This window comes from Patagioenas fasciata, chromosome 4 (genome assembly GCF_037038585.1).
Source record: "Patagioenas fasciata isolate bPatFas1 chromosome 4, bPatFas1.hap1, whole genome shotgun sequence".
Taxonomy (NCBI): Eukaryota; Metazoa; Chordata; class Aves; order Columbiformes; family Columbidae; genus Patagioenas; species Patagioenas fasciata.
This window is the reverse complement of record NC_092523.1, coordinates 32,582,600-32,607,168: the sequence shown is the minus strand read 5'-3', so window position 1 is coordinate 32,607,168 and position 24,569 is coordinate 32,582,600. Positions and strand designations below refer to the sequence as shown.

At 35.9% G+C, this 24,569-nt stretch overlaps 1 protein-coding gene across 27 annotated transcripts in view; it reads right to left on the bottom strand.

Moving 5' to 3' along the window:
• The window catches only part of PCM1 (pericentriolar material 1), a 47,350-nt gene that overhangs the window by 13,023 nt on the left and 9,758 nt on the right, over nt 1-24,569 (bottom strand). For 10 of the 27 annotated variants that reach the window (XM_065837225.2, XM_071807555.1, XM_065837223.2 and 7 more), the window contains 23 exons: nt 23,009-23,186; nt 20,603-20,712; nt 19,973-20,189; nt 18,526-18,724; nt 18,038-18,214; nt 17,125-17,282; nt 16,697-16,911; nt 14,975-15,129; nt 14,763-14,892; nt 13,903-14,037; nt 10,795-10,985; nt 10,033-10,233; nt 8,873-9,095; nt 8,590-8,735; nt 7,378-7,571; nt 5,552-5,732; nt 4,509-4,867; nt 3,841-3,999; nt 3,005-3,061; nt 1,627-1,799; nt 1,414-1,542; nt 696-816; nt 241-378 (listed from right to left, as the gene is read on the bottom strand). In XM_065837225.2, the coding sequence (XP_065693297.2) occupies nt 241-378; nt 696-816; nt 1,414-1,542; nt 1,627-1,799; nt 3,005-3,061; nt 3,841-3,999; nt 4,509-4,867; nt 5,552-5,732; nt 7,378-7,571; nt 8,590-8,735; nt 8,873-9,095; nt 10,033-10,233; nt 10,795-10,985; nt 13,903-14,037; nt 14,763-14,892; nt 14,975-15,129; nt 16,697-16,911; nt 17,125-17,282; nt 18,038-18,214; nt 18,526-18,724; nt 19,973-20,189; nt 20,603-20,712; nt 23,009-23,186 (3,946 nt within the window). The remainder of the gene's footprint in view (nt 1-240; nt 379-695; nt 817-1,413; nt 1,543-1,626; nt 1,800-3,004; nt 3,062-3,840; nt 4,000-4,508; nt 4,868-5,551; nt 5,733-7,377; nt 7,572-8,589; nt 8,736-8,872; nt 9,096-10,032; nt 10,234-10,794; nt 10,986-13,902; nt 14,038-14,762; nt 14,893-14,974; nt 15,130-16,696; nt 16,912-17,124; nt 17,283-18,037; nt 18,215-18,525; nt 18,725-19,972; nt 20,190-20,602; nt 20,713-23,008; nt 23,187-24,569) is intronic. The other 17 variants (XM_065837236.2, XM_065837242.2, XM_065837244.2 and 14 more) reach the window with 11 other exon arrangements.

Below are 24,569 nucleotides of genomic sequence, written 5' to 3'. Positions count from 1 at the left end.
AAAAACAAACAAAAACCACAGCATTTTTAAGGCATTCAACATTACTATTAAAGAAATACTGATTTCAAACCCATATATTTTCCTTTTTTTAAAATAAATCTGTTTACTTAATGATCCTTTGAAACTTTGCTAAGTTTTCAATATAAACGAAGAAGAAAATAAGCCAGCCAATTAAATGATTCTTAATATTTAGAATAATTATTTTCTAAAACTAAGCAAAATACATATATATGTGCATACCTTCTAATTTAGCAGCAGAAGCACCCTGAAAATTACTAGAGCAGCCCTCAGAGTCAAGGGTACTTTCAGCTTCAATTTTCATACGCTCATATTCCCTCATCCTAGCCAAAGCTTGATCTAAGTGAATCACTGTGTTGCCTATATTTAGAATAAAAACACCTTTTAATCTAAATAAAGTTTTCAGTTGATAGACAAGTAAACAACAACAAAAATGAATTCAAAGCCAAAAGTTTTGAAATCTACATATAACTGTACTAGAGTTATAATATTTGATTACACACTTTGATCAACTCTGAAGTGTTTCACAAGTGACTAATTTCTCTAAGTGTTGTTTTACAAAACATGTGGTTGGCACACTGAAAATCAAATACTAGTATACTATTTACAAGTAGACAATTGCAGCTATTTTAGGAGGGAGGGGTTAACACAGACATCGTAAATCCCACCATTCTTACCAAGGTCATCAGTGGCAAAGGGTTCAAAATTTGAAGATGTAGACATACTACTCCCATTGTCTGCATCATTTTGTTCACAATCTTGACACGCTTCTGTAGAAAAGTTTTTGCCAAAGGTTTCCTAAAAAACACCAAACAACTGAATACTAAACAGGAATGCACCATCCTCTCACAGATGTGTCAACAAGCCAACAATTCTTTTCAGCCACACGCTGTGGCACCAAAACCTGTCACCAGGCTGCCTGCCTGGGGGACAACCTTACTTTCAGGATATCAATCCATGAGGTGATTCTACCATGGTTGTTTCAAACACTTCAATTATAAAATATGTAAGAAACTGCAAAGGCATCAGTGATTTCTAAAATACAAGGAAAAAAAACACACCCAAAATTCCTGCCGAATCTTGTGATCTTGCCCTGACCTTACTCACAAGAGGATTTTGCCTCTTTGTGAATGTCAGTTTCTGATTTATGTCTCTCTCCAAGTTCTATTCCTCCCTGATACGTCACTCATTTCCAGCATCAAGTATCCTACCACGTTTAATAATTTTTGCATTAAGATTCTCTTGCATTTCTTTGTTTTGAAAAGTCTATATAAGTCACTATTAATTTTAGAAAAAATCAGTTGCTAGTATGAATATTTCAGTACACATGCATGCATGTAAATTGAAAGATAGGAAAAGCTGACACTAAACTAGCTTCTGAACTTGAAAACTTACATCATCTGTAGAAGCAAGGCTTTCACTGGGAGTGAGTTCAGAATTTGATGCTATCCATGCTGCAGAATTCAGTGATTTTGTGCACTTCCCTTTTTCATTGTTCTCAGATAAATGTCTGGTCACTATATCCTGGAAAAGATAATAAATCTAAGCTATGAAAAAGCATCTAATATTTGTTTAATTCATACACAAGATCAAAAATTTTATGCATACCTGTAGAGCATATAGAGCTCTTTGCCTCAGGTAATCTGTATTTAGCAGCTGAAGCTCATGGAAAAGTTCAATAAGAAAGTGGGGACGAGACTCATTTTGAGAAATAAGAGTTGCCACTTCAGAATAAATTGTGTCTCGTAAAGCTTCAAACATAGAAAGATCACTACCAGTTTCTGCAGAAAAAAAAGGAACTCATTAAGTACCTGACATGCATCCAGTTGAATGAAAATTGCCTATTAGGTATCCAAGTTACAGGTACACAAATTATATCTCAGTCACTGTAGATTCCATTATATAGCTGCTTTCTTTAAACTTTCTCATTTATTGGAGGGTAACAAAGACTTAAACATTCTGAAATAATACTTTATGCAGTCCTTCACACACAAAATAAAATATGAAGCATTCATAGGATTAATTTATTTTACAATACTGAACAATACTTTTAGGAAGTATTCTTTAATAAAGAGAATACTCCACACACAACAACGTAGCCTTCAGAATAGGTATTCAACACTGAAAACGGAGTTTAAGATATTTCAAACAAGATAGCCAAAGGTCTCAAGTTGATAAAATACAAGTAGTCCACACTTTCGCAACACGACAATATTAAGAAAACTCTAGATCAAATTCAAGAAAGCCACTCCTTCCCACACAAGCATGAATCCTACATTCTCATACATGTCTAATATTACTTCCGTTCACATAACACCTCTTACCCTTCAATCCTATTACATATGTATGAGAAGACAATGTGCTCCCTAGGAAGTGTCCTGTTCCTTTGGAAGTTAAGGATTATCCTTGCATCACAACAGTTAAATTATTACATACATATTTTGGCAAGTGTTGAATGGAAAAAAGTTAAACTTGGAAAACTCAGCTTAGCTTAACAGATGCATATTTGTTAGTATTCAAGTTAATGAAGTTATTAGCAGTACAGCATGTTACTGTGCAACTTGATTATTTGCAAATAGTTTACCAGTAATTTTAAGCAGAGGCAAGTTTTTTCAACCTTTAATAAGCCACCAGAAATCACTTTCCTCTCCTCATTAACAAAATGTAATTGTAGCTTTTAAACATACTAAAAATACCTACTGAAATTAGTTTTCTGTTGTACTATCTACCTGCATATTTTTCCACTTGCAATTGTGACTAAGAACATGATAAACACATTTTCCACAACTGTAATTCAAAGTAGTTTATATCATTGCATTTCATGCAAATTACAAGTAACTTATCCTGTCTTGTTTATAGAGAAGGTGCTGCAATAGTACTAATTTTCAACATCTGCTAAACAGTCTGAGTTTTAGGACCAAAGCTGAGAGAAAAAAAAAAAAAAAAGTAACAGGACATTGTTGAAGCTAAGCAGTGAATGCATTACCTGGCGCTTCAATGCATGCATTTCTGTTAGACTGCTGCAGAATTCTCCTAGCATGCGCTGTAGGAAAGTGGGGATAGACAGTGATAAACACAAAAATGCGCACCAGAAATAAAGACAGGGTCTATACAAAACAGCAGGAGGAAGATTGCTTAGTCATCCAAACCACATCACAGCTGCTTATTGTGAGAACTTTGCCAGTAAAAGTTTATTACATAAACCAATAAACAGCTCTTAGTGTGGACACAGCTACATTGACAAAGCTGTACATTGTGCTACAATGATTAAAATATCTTCATCTTTCAAATGAAACAAAGGTAATGGCAGAACCTAAAAAGACACAGAAGAGAACATTTTTATGATCTAGATGCAAGAAAAGCGGTACAGATGGCAAAAATGTAAGGGTTTATGTGATGTTATAAGACTGAGTTTTAATGATATTTGATAGAGCTCCTTCAAGCATCAATAGAAAGAAAACATGTATGCAATACAGGATGTAGTTTAAACACTAAACAAAGTTTCAAGCATTGTGTAGTTACTTTCCATAAAAACACCAACAAATGGGTGAGGTTATTGGTTGGTTAGGTTTTTGATTGTTTTACAGTAAAAGGACTGTTTCTAAATAACTTCAATCAAGTATCCAATCTACAGAAAACACCCAAAAGCAACCAATACTCAACTTTTTACACACTTACGTTTACAGCATCCTTAGAAATTGAAAAGCAAAATCCACATGCTAAAAATACTATATTGTCATTCTGTCATAATACACTGCTTTTAAATAACGTGCTGACTACTAGGTATGGAGGTCCTTTACTCTGACATTCACAGAAGAATACCTGAAGACATTTCTGTAGATCTACTGTATTTAATGATTTTTTCCAGTTGTTCCCGATTCCTTTTGCTGAAAACCTTTGCATGACCAGCCTCTTTAGAGTGTCTGCTTTTATTGCTCTTGCAGGGTTCACACACACTAGAAGCACTGGCACTTTCATAATCTTACGGGAGGGAATGAAAAGGAAGAAAAGAAAAGAGCTTATGAAATGTTTTATTACTTCTAAAAAATTGTTGAAGAGCAAGCTCTAAGATGAGAAACACCAAGGATGTTTCCTAGACCAAACTTTTCCTCTATACACTGGAGCCATGCAGTGACTGCAACTACACATACTGGTACTGCCCTTCTCATTCAATATTTTACCGAAGCACATCTTTCAGTAAGTCATCCAGTTTGAACATGAAGACATAATGAAGATAATTCTGGTGACTTATTCCAAATCTTAGTGCATCTGCATCCATTATCCATTCAAATCATGATGTCCTAATCAGTTACGCTTTTTATTTACTGAAATAATAAAAATCCTTATGTAGTTATGTAAAATGAATTCATATACCAATAGCTTATTTTCATTATTATAGGTACCATTTATGCAGAGTAAAACCTTTGGAATGTAATGATTGCAATCCAACTTGAGTTTGACATGGTATCTAAGATTACTTTACAACCTACCAGTATTTTTAATTCTGCCTTTTAGCTGAGAAGAACTCTTCCTCTTATTCTTCGATTTAGGTGTTTTATCTTTTGATGCCAAACTTGCTTGTGCTGATGCTTTTCTAGATTTAAATGTCTTTGTCACAGTAGTGGGGTCTACTGGATCAGGCATGCTACTAAAACTCTCCAAAGACTCTTCATCAAACTCTCTTCTCCTGCTCATATCAGACTGATATTTATGATTGGAAGCAATGTTTTGTACTGAAACAGCAAAACTTGCTTTCAGCTGAGACTGATCATCTTTTTTCACATCCTGGCTATCATTAAGCCAAGCTGATCTTTTTTCCATTTCCTCTTCAGGTTGTCTGTGACTCCTTCTGTCAGGAAGACAGACAGACAACAATATATCATAACCTAGTCTCTCAGATAGAAACAGCATGCATTGCCAGGCAAATAGCTACATACATAATACAAGTTTTCTGCCTGAGTTACTTAGTCATCAACTTAACACTGAAAAAAAAAAATCTAGTGAGAACTTTTCCAAATGTAAACCAGAAGACATCTGAAGAAATTCACATTTATCACTGATTTCATCCTCAATATACTTATGCAGCTATTGCTGTGCTCAAATAATTTTATAAGGCAAAACATTTCTTAAAACAACATTCATTACAATCTACAGTAGCACAAAAAGTAAGTATTCACTGAAATTATAACCTCTAGTTGTTCAAACAGCTCAGTTTCAAAAACCATCAAAATGAAATCTTCCTCCATTTAAAAAATGTATAAAACCACTCCAACACTGTATTTCACCTTAACATATTTCTGAAACAATGCATTAGTTAATATACAGAAAACCAGAACACTTTAGTGAAGAAAAAAAAAAAAAAAGTAAAAATATCTAAACTGGAAACTGCAGAAGTGAAGCTCATCTTGTAATTCCATTATTTACCTGGGAGATAAATACCCAAAAAGAATGAGGAATTCCCATAATCCCCAGAAAGGAGAGCAAGGAGAGGAAAAAAATCATTAAAGCAGAGTTGCACTGTCACATTAAATACCTTTGTTTTTCCGCTCCACTAGAGGAACTGCTTTCAAAAGGTTTGGGGAACGCCATATACTCAGTTTTCCCAGATGCATTATGATCTAGAGGATGTTGCTGCTGCTGCTCACTGCTGTGTGGAGAAATATTGTGTGCAAAATCTCCAAAACCAGAAGGAAACACTGGATTATAGTTAATATCTACAAAGGAAACAAGTCAGAAAATGCTACCTCAATTATCTGTGTGATAAGTCAAATTTGAGACATATTGTGTAGCAACATAAAATTATGAAGCCAAAATACAGTGGGGAAGGTAAGCAAAAACTGTTGTCATCCTAAAAGCACTGTAATAATCAAAATTATCTTAAATGCAGGTTTCAAACATTATTGGATACTACACATGCCATTGCAATCCCATTAGTGGAGAGATGAAGGAAATTCAAGAAATCCCAATAAAGGGGTCCTACAAGTGAAGGTAAAAATGACATCAGTTCCAAAAGACAGAGTTCTGTCTGCATAAAGGCTTTATCAATACTTCAGCAACCATCAAAGTGACAAGAAATTTGCAATTGTACAAATATTCCTGTATCAAAAAAGAGCATTCCTGTATCGAAAATAGCGTGGTCAGTAGGACAAGGGAAGTGATCCTTCCCCTGTACTCTGCATTGGTGAGGCCACACCTGGAGTATTGTGTTCAGTTCTGGGCCCCTCAGTTCAGGAAAGATATTGAAGTGCTGGAGCGGGTCCAGAGAAGAGCAACAAGACTGGTGAAGGGACTTGAGCACAAGACCTATGGGGAGAGGCTGAGGGAGCTGCGGTTGTTTAGTCTGGAGGAGGTTTAGAGGTGACCTCATCACTCTCTATAACTATCTGAAGGGAACTTATAGCCAGGTGGGGATTGGTCTCTTCTCCCAAGCAGTTAGCAATGGGACAAAGGGGCATGGGCTTAAACTCTGCCAGGGGAAATTTAGGCTGGATATTAGAAAGAAATTCTTTACAGAGAGAGTGGTCAGAGACTGGAATGGCCTACCCAGGTAGGTGGTGGACTCACCGTCCCTGGAGGCTTTTAAACTGAGATTGGACATGGCACTTAGTGCCATGATCTAATAAATGGACTGAAGTTGGACCAAGGGTTAGACTTGATGATCTCTGAGGTCTTTTCCAACCCAGTTGATTCTGTGATTCACAGGGCCAAAGAAGTCAAATTCAAAATAATTATTTTAATTTTAGAATCTTTAAAGTAGTGGCAAACTGAACATAACTATTCTTCTGTGCAGGTTCCACATAACCTTAAACAAAACACAGACTTTAAAATCTGAAAGCTACAATCTAGGTTTCTGCCTATTTCTTGGTTTTGTGAAAAGGCTGAAATACTTTATTAAGACAGCTTTAAAAGCTTCTAATGATATAGTAAAATACATATTTTTTTTTCCATTTCAAATTAAACAGTTAAAGTAGATTTGGTAATGAGATTAGCAACACTGTACACAAGTCACCAGTTACTCTGTATCTCTGATGGGAACACAAATTAGTAACACACTCCATTCACAGGTACTTCAAACAAAAATAAGCACTGGAAGTTCTCAGAAAAAGAGACATAATTACCAAGTGTCACCTTAGAATAAGAGGGTTCACTTAGAACAGAATTAAATGATTGTTGAAAGTGTGCAAAAGCTTATTGTTGGTCAATAAACATTAACACGCTCATTAGCATGTTCATTCAAGGACTGTTTAAGACCATTTCAATATAAAGGAAAAATCAGAGTTCATATTAAGATTGCAATTACATGAGGGAATGGTAATTTTAAAAATTCATATTACCTTTCACACCTGTAGTAATACTCACCTGGAGTAAAGGAAGAAAAATTAGTAAATCCTGGTACATTAAACAGGTTCAAAGTTTGTGGAGGAAAGCTGAACGGACAGAAAATAGGAGATGGAGGTGGGGGTACACTACTGCCTCTATCCTTTCTTGATGACTTCTCTTCATATCGTCGTTGTTCTTGTTGATGCACAAGATCATTTAACATTTGTTTCAACCTTGAAAACAAGGGAAAACAAGCACTTGGAAAAAGGCAGTGCTGTAAATCTATACTCAAGTAATTTGAGATTCCTATTATTTCACTTGCCCCATGTAATGTATGCAAAGATCTGCTCCATTAAGACAGTAAAAAAAAAAAACAAACAAAAAACACACAAAAAACCCACACACACACACCAAAAAAAAAAAAAAAAACGAAACACACACACACAACAAAACCAACTTGTATTTAAAACCATTTGTCACTCAGGATTAAAATCAACCACTCTGTACTAGTGGTCATATTTACAGAAGTTAAACATTCTTGCAAGAACAACAAAACATTGACTAGATACCAAAAAAATAAGCAGGCTGAAAATGAAACATGAATATAAAATACCAAAGATACAAAATATTTACAGAAGTGGCATACTTTAAAATTTTACGAGGCCAGTGAATACATACCGCTTATTGAATAGAAAAAAAGAGATGAAGAGTTTGAAGTTTCATGTGGTAAGTTAAAATTACTATTACTACTTTTTTTTTTTTTTTTTTTTCAAAAAAGATCATTCTTCAGAAGGCAAAAGTAGTACATACAAATGTAGCAAAAGTAAGCATAAATTCTGACTGACAACACTAAGAAAGTACAAAAAGCTTTTCCACCATCTTTCCACAACCATTAGAATCCAGAATCTTGCCAGGCAGCAAAGACTACAGACATACAAGCATATTCAAGGAAGGTAAGTCTAAACCAAAAAAGCCAAATAAAGGTATTGCAACAGATTTTTGGAAGAGATGCCAACTCTCAGTTCTCTTCATGAAAAATTACTCAAAAAAGAAGCATCTCATGCATTAAAGCAGTGGTAAAAAAAGAACAACCAAAAATGCTGCATACAATTTCAAAAACTTGTAATCAACTCAGAAGTTCAATAGTCTCATATTTAACCATTATCTGTAATCTTTTATTCACATAACCATGTTCTCTTGTTACTGAAGCATTTCAAAATCCACAGTCGAACACTAGTACAGGCAACAAACCTCTGGACATTATTCTGCTGCCATGTCAGTTGAGTGTAACACTGGTTTAGCTGATGCATAATAAGATGTACTTGTGAAGATGCAACATTATTCGGCATCATACTGTAAGGGCCTGTAAGCAAAGTCTGTAGAAGACAAGAGAGGGTCTGTGGAAAGAAAATACATGACAGTGACCAATAGAACTTATTGCTGGAAACATTTAGAGGAAAAAATAAACAAACAAACAAAATCAAAACCAAAAAGACAAAGTAAGAACAGCAAAATAACTGCTCTTCATATTTACCTGCTGATCCTGCATCAAAGTTTGACAAATGCTGACACTAAATTCATGCTGTTTCTTCAACTGATTGATCTGCTCTTGCCATCGTTCCTTTTCTTCCACATATGAAAGTTCAGACATCCACCTAAGGTTTTCCTGACGTCGCATACTTATGTTTTGCTGTTGTCTGGCCTTAGACAATGGACGATAATTTCCATCTGCTGAAAGAGGACGGTAATTTTTCCACCTGCGTTGAGGGGAAAAAGAAGAATGACGACAAAAGCTGACATTTCAAACCACTTCTTACGGTACTTCCAGTATCCAAATTATGTTTCAGTTGTACATCAACAACTCACTTGGAACAGGCCATTTCAGCATGCCAGCTGATGACCCATGTGATTTTGTCAATCCAACATTAGCCTAAACAAACATCAGACAGCAATCATTCAACTGACAACCACTGTCAAAAAATAAATGCTAAGGATGTTTCTGGATCTTGTTTTCAGTATCATCCATTACCAATATATAATAGGTACTCAGATGAAAATAGAAGCCACCAACATAATAAATTAAGAATTAAGAGGTTCAGCTACTGACTAGAAGGTTGTTATCTACTAAAATTATTTTGGTATCAAAAACAGAGGAAACCAATTGAAGAGATATACATTACTTTTAATATGGAATTTTCATCTAGTCACACAAAGTTTACTAAGGAAATCAGCCAGGCAAGCAAGAGTTTAAAATATTCATGTTAATTAAAAATAAATCTAATATGAAATAGTTTTTAAAGCTGCAAAAGCCAACAATTTGAAAGCAAAAAAATCAGTTAGTTTAATTCTCTGAATTACTTTTTTTGAAGAGACTAATCAATATCACAGCAAAAATTTCATATAGGTTATCTTAAGTTGATTTAAACAACATGTAACACAAGGAACTACTGTAACACAACTGCAGAGCTCAACAGTAGACATTTAATACGAATGTAAATGGAATAAATAATCAAATTAGCTATACACATTGCAGCTACAGAGACTCAGACAAGAAAGTACCATCACACAGAGCTCCATAGCAAGCAGGACTTTGCACTTTGCTGTAAAAGGATGCCTTGTAATTAATGCAATGCTTCTCCCACCCCTTTCAAACATACTCTGACAAGCATCAAATCAACAAGTAATGCCACTAACCTATCCTTGTTTTCTTTAACAAAATACGCATTTTCTGGTACGTTGTTATTGGGATAAACAGAGAAACTGTCATTCGCACTTGACGCATCATCATCTTCTTCTTCTGCCTGACCAACTCCATCAGAGAGATAACCATCTTCATCTCCATCCTCTTCATCTAGTGCACACTGCGTAGAACCTCCCCAGGTAGCCATTGTCCTACTGAACATTTTTTTTTTTTTTTTGCAGGGGGAGGGGGAAGGAATAAAAATAGAAAAAAAGAGAGGGATGTTTGGGAAGGGAGGAGTACTGGTTTTTTTGGTTTATGACAAATTATTAGAACAATGTGTTGACAACTACAAGACTGTCTATCTTCAATTAATCAAGTTGCACCAAAAGTAATTTAAACATTACTTCACCAATATAAAATGAAACTAGTATTCTTCTGATACTGGGACAGTTAAATAAAACTATTTACTGTTTTGGAAAACTATCACTTTACTATTGTTACAAATGGTGTAGAGATTAAGAAAAATTACTCCAATCATTTGGCATTTTCCATACATTCTCCTCAGGTGATTTTTCACCTAGGGATACTAAATATACTTGGGAAGACCCATAAAACTGGCAAGTTACCAACTAACAGTCACTTTATATAGTCAAGAAATTAATTTATTGCTCTGTCATATCATCATGTTCAGTGCTAGATGAAAACAAGAAACTGCCCCAAGGCTGACATCTTGCTTAACAGAAGCACCAAATAACACTGACTCATGTTCTTACTTTTCAGTCCTACTCTGCTGTGGAGTACGCTGAGCTTCTGATCCTTCACTTTTAACAGACGCAGCAACAGTAGATATTGTTTCTGCGAGCTCTTTCCTCCTCTGATGCTCAGCCATTAGAGCTTCCAGTTGCTTTCTTCTTTGTCGCAATTCTTCTCTTAAAATCTCATGTCTTCTCATCTCAGACCATAACTGCAGTAAAACAGAAACCATCAGAATAGAAACAAAATAAATACAACCTAAACTAAAGCAAGTTAGAATTCCTGTATTTGACACTACGCTTATACCTTTTTGCTTAGGTATTGGTATTGTACTGTAACTGAGGCCACGCCAGAGAAAGCTGCAAAATACATCCAGTATTCATTATTTATCTCAAATACTACAAAATCTAAGAAGGTAATGAAACATTATAGGACAGAATTTTTCAAGAAAAGTAGCACATGTTTCACTGCAGGCTGTTTTTTTCATATAATTTATGCATTATTAGTTAGCTCTCTAAGTAGCATGGTAGAATACTACCACCTGGAGACACCTGAAAATTGTGCAGAGTACTTCTTTGATAAAGCAGAGAATGCAACAAAAAGATTTTCTTGCAACCTGCGGAAACTTCAAGGTGCCGTGTATGTTTGAACAAGACCTAAGGAAGCCATGATTTGCAAAGAACACCACATAACGGGTAAAGATACAGGTAAGAAAGAGGCCTTCACCTTAAATTAGATACAGTGAAAGCATAAACAGCAAGGTACTTTTACAAACACATTAACAGCGTAACACAATAAAACAACTGTGTAAGCGAACCAGACTGGAAAACACAGACTTAAGAGAGAACGGCAAGTGACAATGGACTCAAGTCTAAAAGCAACTGAACTAGCTGGTGGTGCTTAGAAGTTTTCCAGCTAAAGTCTATACGTAGTTTGATAATTAATAACACAAACTGTTTGTAAAGTGTTAACAATTGCATCAGCAGAATCATTTTAGAGAGAGCTTCTTTTTATCAGGAAGAATTCAGACCTTTTATTCAGTGAAAAGAGATACGTTGTCCTATAATGCTTATTTGGAAGATGCCAAAGTTCTGATATTCTCTTCTTGGAAAACAAAAATTTGGCTTTTAATGACAGTAATACAGGCATTGCCCAAGCAGCCTCACCTAAACTGTCAAAAAAAGCTTACAAGAATGCTGATGCAACTCACAAAGAAAGTCTATTAAGGGCAGGAAGGAGGACCTGGGTAACTACAGACCAATCAGCCTCACCTCCATCCCTGGCAAAGTGATGGAACAACTTATCCTTGGTGCCACCTCAAGGCATATCAAGGATAAGAAGGTCATTAGGGGCAGTCAACATAGCTTCACCAAGGGGAAGTCGTGCTTGACCAACCTCATTGACTTTCATGAGGACATAACGAGGTGGATGGATGATGGCAGAGCGATGGATGTGGTCTACCTTAACTTCAGTAAGGCATTTGACACAGTCTCCCACAGCATTCTTACAGCCAAACTGAGGGAGTGTGAACTGGATGATCAGGTGGTGAGACGGACTGCAAACTGGCTGAAGGGAAGAAGCCAGAGAGTCGTGGTCAATGAGGTAGAGTCTAGTTGGAGGCCTGTATCTAGTGGAGTGCCTCAGGGGTCAGTACTGTTCAGTATTATTCAATATATTCAATATATTATTCAATATATTCATCAATTACTTGGACAAGGGAATAGAGTGTACTATCAGCAAGTTTGCTGATGACATGAAGCTGGGAGGAGTGGCTGACACGCCAGAAGGCTGTGCTGTCATCCAGCGAGACCTGGATAGGCTGGAGAGCTGGGTGGGGAAAAATTTAATTAAATTTAACACGGGAAAGTGTAGAGTCTTGCATCTGGGTAGGAACAACCCCAGGTTCCAGTGTAAGTTGGGGAATGACCTATCAGAGAGCAGCGTAGGGGAAAGGGACCTGGGGGTCCTGGTGGACAGCAGGATGATCATGGGCCAGCACTGTGCCCTTGTGGCCAAGAGGGCCAATGGAATCCTGAGGTGTATTAGAAGGGGAGTGGTTAGTAGGTCAAGAGAGGTTCTCCTTCCCCTCTACTCTGCCCTGGTGAGACCACATCTGGAATATTGTGTCCAGTTCTGGGCCCCTCAGCTCAAGAAGGACAGGGAACTGCTGGAGAGAGTCCAGTGCAGAGACACAAAGATGATTAAGGGAGTGGAGTACCTCCCTTATGAGGAAAGGCTGAGGGAGCTGGGTCTCTTTAGCTTGGAGAAGAGGAGACTGAGGGGTGACCTTATTAGTGTTAATAAATATATAAAGGATGAGTGTCACGAGGATGGAGCCAGGCTCTTCTTGGTGACAAACAATGATAGGACAAGGGGTAATGGGTTCAAACTGGAACACAAGAGGTTCCACTTAAATTTGAGAAGAAACTTCTCAGTGAGGGTGACAGAACACTGGAACAGGCTGCCCAGGGGGGGTGTGGAGTCTCCTACTCTGGAGACATTCAAAACCCGCCTGGACACAATTCCTGCGTAGCCTCAACTAAGTGTTCCTGCTCTGGCAGGGGGATTGGACTAGATGATCTTTTGAGGTCCCTTCCAATCCCTAACATTCTCTGATTCTATTAAAAAAGGTATTTTTTCAGATATTTGTTTCAGATGTCAAGTCTAGCCAGCAGTTTTCATCCCATAACCCTCCACACCTACAAATATGATCATAATTTTCAGAAAGACTAAGTAATATCCATATCATTATTTAAGATATGAACTTCAGGGGAAAAGAGGAAGAAAGATGCATAGAAAACAAACTAGGTTTCAAATACTGCCAGCATTTTCTTCATAGATGACCTGCCTGTGGTATACGCTATCAAATGTTGACAGTACAAATTCAAAGTTAATTCAACTTCCACATTAATATTTGGCAACAACTGCTATATTTGAGTAAAGATCTCTTGCCAGTTCAGGTCAATATTTCTTTCTTTCCAAAAATTAAATGAAGAAGTTATACACACTTTGTTAGAGTGGTTACTACTCCACTCCCCATGCCAAATACTTAAAAATGTGTGCAAGTTACTGAGACCTTTTGACTTTTTAAACCTTTTTTAAGTCACAGAATATCAAGTATGAAATACCTCATTGCCTACCGGTACAGATTCATCAAATTCAAGTGAAGGCTTGCCAGCTGTGTTATACTCATTCATGGCCGGAGTTGATGTTGCTGGTGAAGCCTGTCTATTTGCTGTGCAGTCACCCAAGCCAGCTGACAACTGAAAAAAAAAAAAGCAAAATGGCAAAATAGAGTACAGTAACTGCCTAAAACTTACCTGTTGTTAAAACCCAACACAGTTCAGTCTTTATGAGACAGGAGAATTAGTGTTCACCAAAAAGATATTTTCAAATTAAGGCTAAATACTTATTTCAGAACTTAGCCAGGAATCTACAAACCTTATTTTTATGTAGTATAATCTTACATAATGCTGTAGATGCACACAGTATTGATAATTTACTGCTTATTTCATAGGAAAAAAGTTGATCTTCAAAGTGTATGAGAAACAATACAGTACAGTGTAGTTAAGTTTGACTACAACAAAGTGTTGATCATGCTTACAAGACACAATATTGTTTCAAAATACCAGACCATGCAAATGGCTAGGGAGGAGTGAGGATGAGGTGACTGGCAGGTACAGACAGGCAAATGTCAAGCTGTAAGCAAGAAAGAAGGTTCTGTGTCTTTCAAGATTTTAAATCAAGGCTTTTGAGGACATACTACAGTGAAATTAGAGCTGAACACAGCAACCGCTGAGCAAGAACCTACAGTGTAATGGGATAACCAGAGCTCTTCTATCGGCTTAGAAGTCCAGTTGCTTACAGGATACAAGTACTGCCAATTTAAAGTTTTTTTCCAGTTTTTATAGTGAAAAAATGGTGTGAAATACATTTTATGTTTTGTTGTTCAACAGCTTAAGAAAGCAAAGAAATACATTCCACCTACTTGAAGGTCAGGACATGCTTTCTGTAACACCTGAATTTTTTCTTGAATTTCAATCAGTTTTCTTCTTTCTTCTTGTAACTGCTTAAGCTCCTGTTGCTGCTGCTTAAGTTTAGCTTCATAAAACTTTTCTCTGTGTAGATAAAGTTATCCCCATATTACTTGGCAAGAAGTTGCCTAAAGAATGATTGTATTACCTTTTGACAAAGGCATACCTTGTTTTTTCATTCAGTCCTACATCTTTTTGTAACTTGTTGGTACTAGCTCGGACATTGTTTGGTTGCTGCTTTGTCTCTTCCATCTCACCCAAAAACAAGTCACCAATATTAGATGCATTTGCAATTGTTGTCTGAGGTTCTGGATCATCATCCTAAAAGGTTGTCAGGAAGGCAGTTAGGCTATTTCCAAGTTGACACACAAAACGTAAAAAGTTTCATTTGTCTAAACCCATTTTTCAAAACTAAACAGTCTGAATAGCTTTATCTTTAGTTCAGATCACATAAACTGAGAAGTCATCATCTTCATGGTATCATGACTTTAAATTCTAAGTTAAATTATCTTAAAGTTAAAGCTCACGCTACTGAAATTTCCACTACAAATGCAAAACAATTTGTCTCTGGAAGCATGAACCACTTGAGCTGTATTTTATCCCTACAACTGAGTGGATAGAAACACACAGACATGTCAAGAAACAAAGGGGGAGGTGAAAAGAGGAAACGGAGGTGAACAAGGGTGCTTAAATACTGTAGTCAAGAAGTTAAATGTTACTATTAACAGCTTAAAATAAAACCATAATTACTCTTGAAAGACAAATCTAAAATATTTTAGAGACAGTCTTCTACGTGGTTCTCTATTCTACTTCTCTTGTTTTCTTTTTCTATTTTCAGTTCTCAACCTAAATTGAAAATATTAAAGCTGTAGCCACTGCTTCTTTTGTTTTCCAACATGATCATTCTTAATACAGAACCTGCTGAACAGGAGAGATTATCATCAGTGACCAAGTATGACACAGTTATGCCAACCTACAGTACCATTACTCAGTACATACAGATAAGCAGCCTTCTAAACACGAAGGAAAGATTGAAGATATGCCATTAATTAGGTTATTTATTAAGGGAGCTGCTGTATTATCTAATTCTGATTTATACTACTGTACAGTTAACATCTCTATAGTGATGATAAAAACAAGCCTGACCCAGATACTGAGAAGTTTTGATAGCAGTATAATTCTGAAATAACAGCAGAGTGTTTATACTTACGGAAAACACTTTCTTATTGAGACTGGTTTTAGAGTTCTCACATAAAGCCTTTACATTTCTGATACACCTATGTGTATTCAGTATGTGGATATTACACTAAACAGTGCTCAAATGTGAGCCTCTGCAGGTGCATTAGATTCATGAAAACGTTTTTAATAAACATCACTAAATTAGCATAAGATATTCTAAATTTAAAAATAGTGTCAATTCATAGCTGGCCCTCGAGATTATAAAAAAAAATCCAAATACACCCCCGCCAAACTCAACCCAAAACACCCCAACTCAAACATATTGCAACATCCGAAGATTTTAAATTGAACAATGCTGCAAAACCTAGGATTCAAATACTAAAACTGATGAATATTCATTATAAGCTTAAATATGTAGATCAGTATAATTTAAAAAATATTAATACTTCCTGGTTTCTATTTTGTAACCAAGTGCTAAGGTATTAAGGCCATTCTTCTGTTAGGTTAGTATCCCCCAGTAAAATTCCAGATTTGAACTCCAGGAAGTATCACTCTTGCCTTCAAAAAACCCAAGCGGTATCCCTTTTTCCCAGCATAAAAATGAGTAGTTTGAATACTATACTAAGGAGAGTGATTTCCCCTATTAAAAGTTATACATTACATGAAATAAGATACATTTTTGTTGCACAAATTTATATTCATAAAATACCTGCACCATAGCAGCAAGGTTTTGTAATTGTCTAAGTTTCTGTTTTGCAGCTATAAGCCTATTGATCTTCTGCTCAAACTCAGCATCTCCAGCAGCATCACCCATGCTGCTTCTGTGACTAGATGCAGAATCTTCACTAACTCTATCTTCTTCCACTTCTTCATCTTCACATTGGGGTAGATCAGTATCTTTGCCATCCTCTCTATTATGACAGTCTGGAGGCAGGGAGAGGAGGAAACAAAACAGCACCAGTGACACATTACTGAACTTCTGAAGTCCACTGTAATTACTGGACATTAGAAAAAGATCAGCTTAATGATTAGGCTTTTGAACATTCTGCGCATCAAACAAGGTTCTCCCAAATTCTCTATAGCTATCAGAATTATTTGTACCAAGACTAAAAGTAATTAGAAGATTTCAGAACATACCTAAAGTTGACGACATTTTTAGAGTCCTTATGTTAGCAGCAGATCTGTTATTTATTTCGCAGTCTGTATTAAGATGTCTTCCATCTCTGTTATTAGTTCCACACTGTACATTTGAGTTGCTATTTATGTCACTCCAACTACTGATTCCTTGAGGATTTCTAGGGCAAAATGCATTACTCATGTTAACTTTTTAAGAACTGATATCGGTGGAATTTTACTTCAGCCGTTTTATTAACTGGCTTTTATGGGAATTTGTCCTGACCCTTTTAAAAAACAAAACAAACAAAAAAAAAATCAACCCCATATAAAATCTGTCCAGACATCTGGAATCTATCAATATCCATCTCTCCAACAGATTTTTTTTAAATTTTTTTAAGCAATCAGAAGCAGCTACAAATCATCATCTGCTATATCTACAACAATACAAGAGGTTTTCAAGGTATATGTCTATCTTATAAAAGATTTGGATGATTCACACCTAAATTAGTATTGCTTTCTGCATAGAGAAGATCCTTGATGCACACAGTTGCCCAACTGGACTATAGCTCTAAACGCCTCTCTAAACTGAAGTTTGGTTTTATTCCAATTATCTAGTCTAGGCCTGTTGTCCTTCCAGTGGAATTCCATATACATAATTCACTGCTTAAACCCAAAAGAACTACAGATTTAGAAGTCTCTTATAGTCATTTCATGAATGTCCAATCTAATCTACATTTGCTATATAACTAAGTTACCAAAGACAAGATTATTATATAATCATTTGTAAAAGAAAGCTACTTCAAATTAAAAATTTTGGAAAGCTAATGTCATCACAGCATTAAGTTTCTTCTGGTTGACTAAAATAACATACTGCTTCAGGAAACCTGTAACAACTTAGCTACAGAAATTTAGGATGACAAAAAAATATGACAACCTAATATTTGTAACAGGCTGTGGATCCTCACGTTCAGAATCACTTTCTGATTCTTCGGTTTCTTCCTCTTCCTTAGTGTTTTCATTCACAGCATCTGTCATCATATCAGATGTTTGCTCATAGTAGTGAACTAACTCACGTAACTCATTCAGCCTCTTACGAACTTCATTTAGCTTCCTGAGGTAAAAAAAAAAAAAATTGTGTTTTGCCATATTAATCAAATCTACATAGAGTCGAAAAGCATATATAATATTTATAGTTCTTAAGAGTCTCCTGCCATTTTCCTAGTTATAAGAGCCTTCTCCTTGAAGCTCTGAACTTATTTAAGTGTCCTGGGCCATTTACTAAATGGTCTATAATACTAAATTAAGTAGATTAAAATATGAAGTGGTTTCTTAGCACAGAACTTATTAAAAAAGTAACACTCAAAATCACTAAAGCACAGTATGCAAAACAAAAAATAAAAATAAAAAATCAAGAACTTTTACTGGAGCTTTTCCGTTGGATTTAGATTGTCATCTTCTTCACTCTCATTCTGGGAAACCAAGGAATCAGGAGGATAGGGAGCAGATGCCAGGCTATTTGATTCGCCATTGACAACAGTTACTATGCCTACAGGACCAGAAGCAGCTGAAGTTGTACTTCTTTGATCAATACTTCTTTGAGGAGAACCTGAAGCAGGAAAAACTACATAAAAGAAATACAGCTCATCAGAACAACTTGCAAAAAGGAATCTGCTTTAGTGCATTATGTTAAAATATAACTACCGGAAATACTGCCAACATACGAAACAGAAGTTAATAATTTATTTTCTTAGAAGAACAAATGCTTTTGTCTTAAGTTTCATGGCATGCAATGCCAGTAGGCAGAAAGTAGTAAGTAGCTTTTGTAAACGAGACTTCAGTCAGTTCCTTTTAGCTTCATCAAACTTCAGAAGAGGAAACTTTCGTGCTATGGGTCTGCCCAAAGAGTTCTTTCTAAGGGTTTATGGCTGAATTGCTTTTTAAAAAAAAAAAAAAAAACAAAACATTTCAACACAATAAAAATACTACAATTTTTTTTTCCTCTGCTCAGCTCTTTTGTCTACATGCTGTAGAACATAGACTTGAAATTTGATGTTTGCTTTTTTCCAGCTACATGAAATCATATCCAAATAAGTTCATATTATATGAATTAAGTACATGTAGAAAGATGGGATATGGTAACATAACTATTAAAGCAGTCTGCCCTTTTCCAGGAGCATGCTTCCAGTGCCTCATTTCTTAATGTTACCCAGAATACACTGTGATCACCCCTCAGAAGTTTTTAGCTATAGGACAAACTTCACATGTACAAATGTATTTCTAGAATTAGAAAATGAGAGCATCAAGTAGGCCCATATCGAGACATTAAGAAGAAAAAGCCATCTAAAAAAACACGTCAAAACTCTATTCCATTCAGACAGTTGAGTTCCACCTGGTACAGTCTATAATTGAAGTCCCTGAGATCAGTGCCTGAGAAAGTTTTTTGGTAGCAGACAAGTAAACCCCATAACACCATTGAGCAACTAACATCTGAAGTGCCAAGCACATAAACACAGATGTACAGTGATATAAATACAGAGAGTTCAAGTTCATATGCTATGATCCACAGGTCAGCTGTGTCACAGACAAGCCTTGAAGAAAAAAATCGTGTCATCACATTCTCACATTAGACAACTTTGATGTTATAAACTAAAGCACTACTAGCAAAAAACACTTATCATTACTCCTAGAGCTCTCCCATCAAGCCAGAAATTTATACAGCATTAAAAACCATTTACATAATATTGCCCCAGCACAGCTTTATCACTCTCATTTTACTAAACAGTTGCAAGCTAAAAGACCATGTAACAAATATACCCATTAAAAAAAGTGGTATGCTTGAAAAGACACAGTTCTGCCTATATTTACTTACAGGAGGAGTTATTTAGATGTTGGTCACGAAGTGTATGAAGTTCCCCTAACAGTTTGTCCATTTTTTGCTTTTTACCCTGCAACATTCGCATCTTGTTAAAAAGCTGTGCCTTCTCATCTGACAGGCGTTCAGACATTGACGAGTTTCTGCTTTGTGAAACCTCTCTAGTAAGTGAAAGACTTTCTGCTTGCCTTCTATTGTCTGGTACAGACTGCGTCTAAAAAGAGTAATTTCATTTTATTTAGAGCACTGTTTAAAAAGCCAAATAAATTTTAAGAAACGAAAACCCCCTTACAGGCTTGCTAAGCTCAAACCAGAGCAAAGAACATTATAAAGGGAAACTGATACTGAAAAGACTTCTCATGATATCCCAGTTAATATATTGAGTTAATTCATAATTATTCAGCAATATAGAAACTACACTGGATTTGCAAGGAAAACTGTGAGACAGAAAGATCAGTCAGCTAATGACTATTAAGAACAAAAAGATGCTAAGCTGTCAAGTTTGAGGGAACCCTAATTACTCTACTAGCATATGCACACAAATAAGCAAGACAAATATCTAACTGCAGCGTTCAAAAGAATGAGATGAGACCATGGCAGAACTTAGAGCGCAATCCAAGGACTGACCTGAGAATCATGAAGTTGGTTGTGAAAGCGCTGAATTAAGTCATTCAATTCTTCATTGAGTTCTGATGTAAGGCTTACTCCTGAAACACTACCTGTAGTCTCTGTTACAACTGGGCATGCAGAAGAAGAAGAAGGAAAAAATAGAAATACTTTCCACAGCAATGAAATACAGGCTATTTGATGAAAATGTCTGGTTTAACAAAAACACTAATATACTGCACCTCTTAAAATACAGCAATTATTTTTAATGTCATGTCCTTCCCACCAACTTTACTCTTGAAAGATTACTTGCATTACAGAAATACTAGTAAATCAACTTACAGCTCCTCTGTGAAGAACCATAAAAGGACTTTGTAACTCTATTCTGTGTTTTGCTGAAAAGTTCAAAGCAAAGTGAAAACCATCAAGTCTGAGGTTGATGAAAACATTTTGCTTGTTAGAAATAGTTGTTAGTACAGTCAAACTGAGAACAGTGTATGTAATATTACTTCCTTAAAATAATAAATTAATACTACACCAAGCTTTCATCTTGGAATAAATTGTAATCTTTATAGCTGCAAACACAGTCTTGAGGAGTTGTCCTTCAAAAGCTTTGAAAGAAATACATTAAAAAGAAGGCTTTTTTCCCCTCCCTGGAAGTTCAAACAGTACTAAGATATGGAACTAGCAGTGGAGAGATCCAAATAACTCTTTCCCCAAATATGAACCAATGCTTTATAAGAAAAATCAAGCACAAATATTATTCATTTTGCCCATAGATCAAGATTTTGTTACCCAAACAATGAAGTTTTACTGTTTTCAAATTTTAAAATATTTCTTTTGCCCCGTGTTGTATCTGAATATTTACATTTCCTGCCCTACAGTTCTGGCACATACCACATACCTTAAAGTCAGTCAACACAAGCAGCAGTAAGAAACTTATTAAAGAATGACAGAAGTGGAAAGGTGAAACAAAACAAAGAATTTTAAAAATGTTCTAAGTTATCATAAGTAATTCTATTTTCTACCCACTTCATCTACCCACTCCTCATCAAGATGGAGTTTTGTATATTTGAGAAAATAAGAGAAAGCAGATTTCATCACAGGTCTACTGCTGCAGAAAAAACAAGAGAAAAGCAGTTACTGAAAACGAGCAAACACCTTTCTATGGCACTTGCTTCTTTTGCTCCTGTGGTAGCTTTCTAGAAGTTCTCTATCTACCAACTTCCCCACTTCTCTTCTTACATTAAAATCTAGACTTTCATCAACTAGTTCCACTTTCCTTCCTATAATCTATCCAATTAAGGACAAAAGAAGAGGCAGGAAGAGCAAGAAACCTTAAAGAGAAATTTTGTAAACTGTAGAAATCAATGCTTATACATATACAAATCAATTTATTTTAAATACAAAAAAATAAGTGTAGTAAGAACTGCCATCCCATCTACCTTCTTATCAAGCCTAATGGCAACTTTAATGGGGAACAGTAACACACACTGAATGTGAACTTGCTCAGTGCAAAAATGTCATTCCCTATGAATGCACACACAACTGTACCCAATTTCCAAAGAGAAATGAACAGGACTGGGGGGAGAGCGAGCTCAGTACAAATTTCCAAGAAACAAAAGATAATCCACATGTCAACAGTGCACAAATCAATGACAACTTTCTCCCTTTCACAAGTGAAGTCTTGAGAAAACAGCTCTGCTGACACTCTTTAAGCAGATAAGCAAATATCAAAAAGAAGTCTGTGTCCCAAAAGTAACTTCTGAAAAGTTGGGAATATATAAAACTGAATTAAAATAATGCTTTTGAATTGAATGTTATAACATAATGGTGGTCCTCTACTATCAGCAACCCACACCCGATTTACATGCCACAGAATTTCAGAGTTCTAGTTTAATATTTACTTATTTAACTGCTTTAGTAACTTCCTCCTTCCTTTTATCAGATAAACCTTAGTCTAGCAATGGCATTAAGCTGTCAAGCAACCAGCCACAAAAAAAAAAAAAAAATCCCATGAAAAAGCAAACAAAACCTCTAAACCACCAACTACCTATAGCCAGAAGGATGTAAAAAGAGAGAGAACACCATATCCCCCACTCTGATTCCTTTCTTCAGAGGCTTGGTACAACAATGCAGATGAGAGGCAGACTCCTAATCTGATGAGGTAGACTAATTCTTAGGAGGCAAATATCTCCCTTTCAGAATTTTACAAGCCATAAAATCAGCTGTGTGGGTTTAACTGACACGTAATTTTACAATGTTACATTGTCATTTATTTTCAGAAATGGAAGCCTTGCAGTGATTTTTTTTTTTAAAGTGCATTATAAAAAAAGAGACTTTTTAATGTGTATTCCACAATTGCAGCTTTCATCATTCAATCAGCATATTAACATGCTATCAAAGACACACCATCATTCCACATACCAGAATCATCCATGACAGCAATTGCTTGCTCTGCTTTATGCTGCAAAGCAAGAAGAGCTGCCTGTCTTCCTTGAAGAGCCTTTAATTGCTCTTGCTGTTTTAGCATCCTTTTCAATAAATCATGCTGCTTCTTCAAGTTCTCCAACTCCTCTTTAGCCTCCTGTTGAGGATCTCTAGCCTGAAAGATAAGGAAGAATATTACCATAACCATGATGATTTATTTGTTAAGTACTAGTGACAGAAGCATCAAAACATGTAGTACTTCCATAGAATCAAACAGCCTAGTTAGTGTAAAAAGGTGTAGATGTTACTGCTTCACCTTTCCGGTGGTCCTTTTTAGTCTAAAAATTTTAGACATCCAACAGGGAGAAGCCTGTACCACCAAGACACGCTCACCACTCCTGCAGGTTACGTCTTTCTTTTAGAAATCCAGTCAGTCATCCTGATGTGCCCCAAAGACTAACCCAAGCGTTCCTCATTTCAGCAGAATGTTTTGGGCAGTTATTCTTCTCTAACCTGTAACGTGTTTAGTTTTGTATGCTACATTTATGCCATAGATACCAGAAGAGATCAGATTTAGGTAAACAAATTTCAAAACAAAACCATGCATAGAACCCCTTGTATACCAAATTTTCAAATACATGGAAATAGATCTGAAGGAATGAAAGCATGTTGGGCAGTTAAAATACATTAAAACCAAGAATTTTCATCATCTTATTCCAATTAAAAGCTGGAGATTTGCCTCAAAATGCTTATTCAAGTATTGTCAGAGAATTAAGTATTTTAATGAGACATCCACAGTTAAGATTCTGATCCTGTTCGAAGCGTGATTATCACACCACGCACAGGAAACCATGGAGAAATTTGCCTTTTTTGTTAAAAGTTGATAAATACTTAAAAAGAACATCACTAAAGCCATCATCATCTTTCCACATAGTACTGAATTTCTGAAGTACAAAATTCTCTCAGTCCAAAAATTCCACACCAAATGTCAGAGTAGAAGCAAGCATCTTATTAATTAGTTCTGGGTACCATGGGATGCTCAGCTTTCCAGCAGAGAAAGAAGAACATGACCAGAATCTAAACTTCTCAAAGAAGGTTCACTAAAAATGACACTGCAATTTGCACTGATCATTCCTGTTAAATTTTCATCTTTTCTGTGTAAAGCAGAGTAGAGACAAAATAGAGTATACAATGAAACAAACACAGGAAAGAATAAGGGGATGCATCTCAGTCGCACTCGCCTATTAAATAATCCAAGCATTATCTAAAGTACCAGTTTTGACTGAGTTCATTAAAATCAAATGAATTTTTCAAGCTTAGTTCTACACTTAGATTAATAAGCTTGACAAAACATTTAAGCCTTCTATTTTATTCTATGGGAAAAAAAAAGGAAAAAATCTTAAGTTTGATTATCAGAGTAAGAGACAAAGCCATATAAAAGCTGGTAACAGATAACAAAACAAGTTTTAGAGTCCAAGCCCCTTGGTCTTCCCTCTTCCAACCAAATATTTATATTAACAGCTATACAAAAACATTTGTGGAACAAGTTAGAGCTACT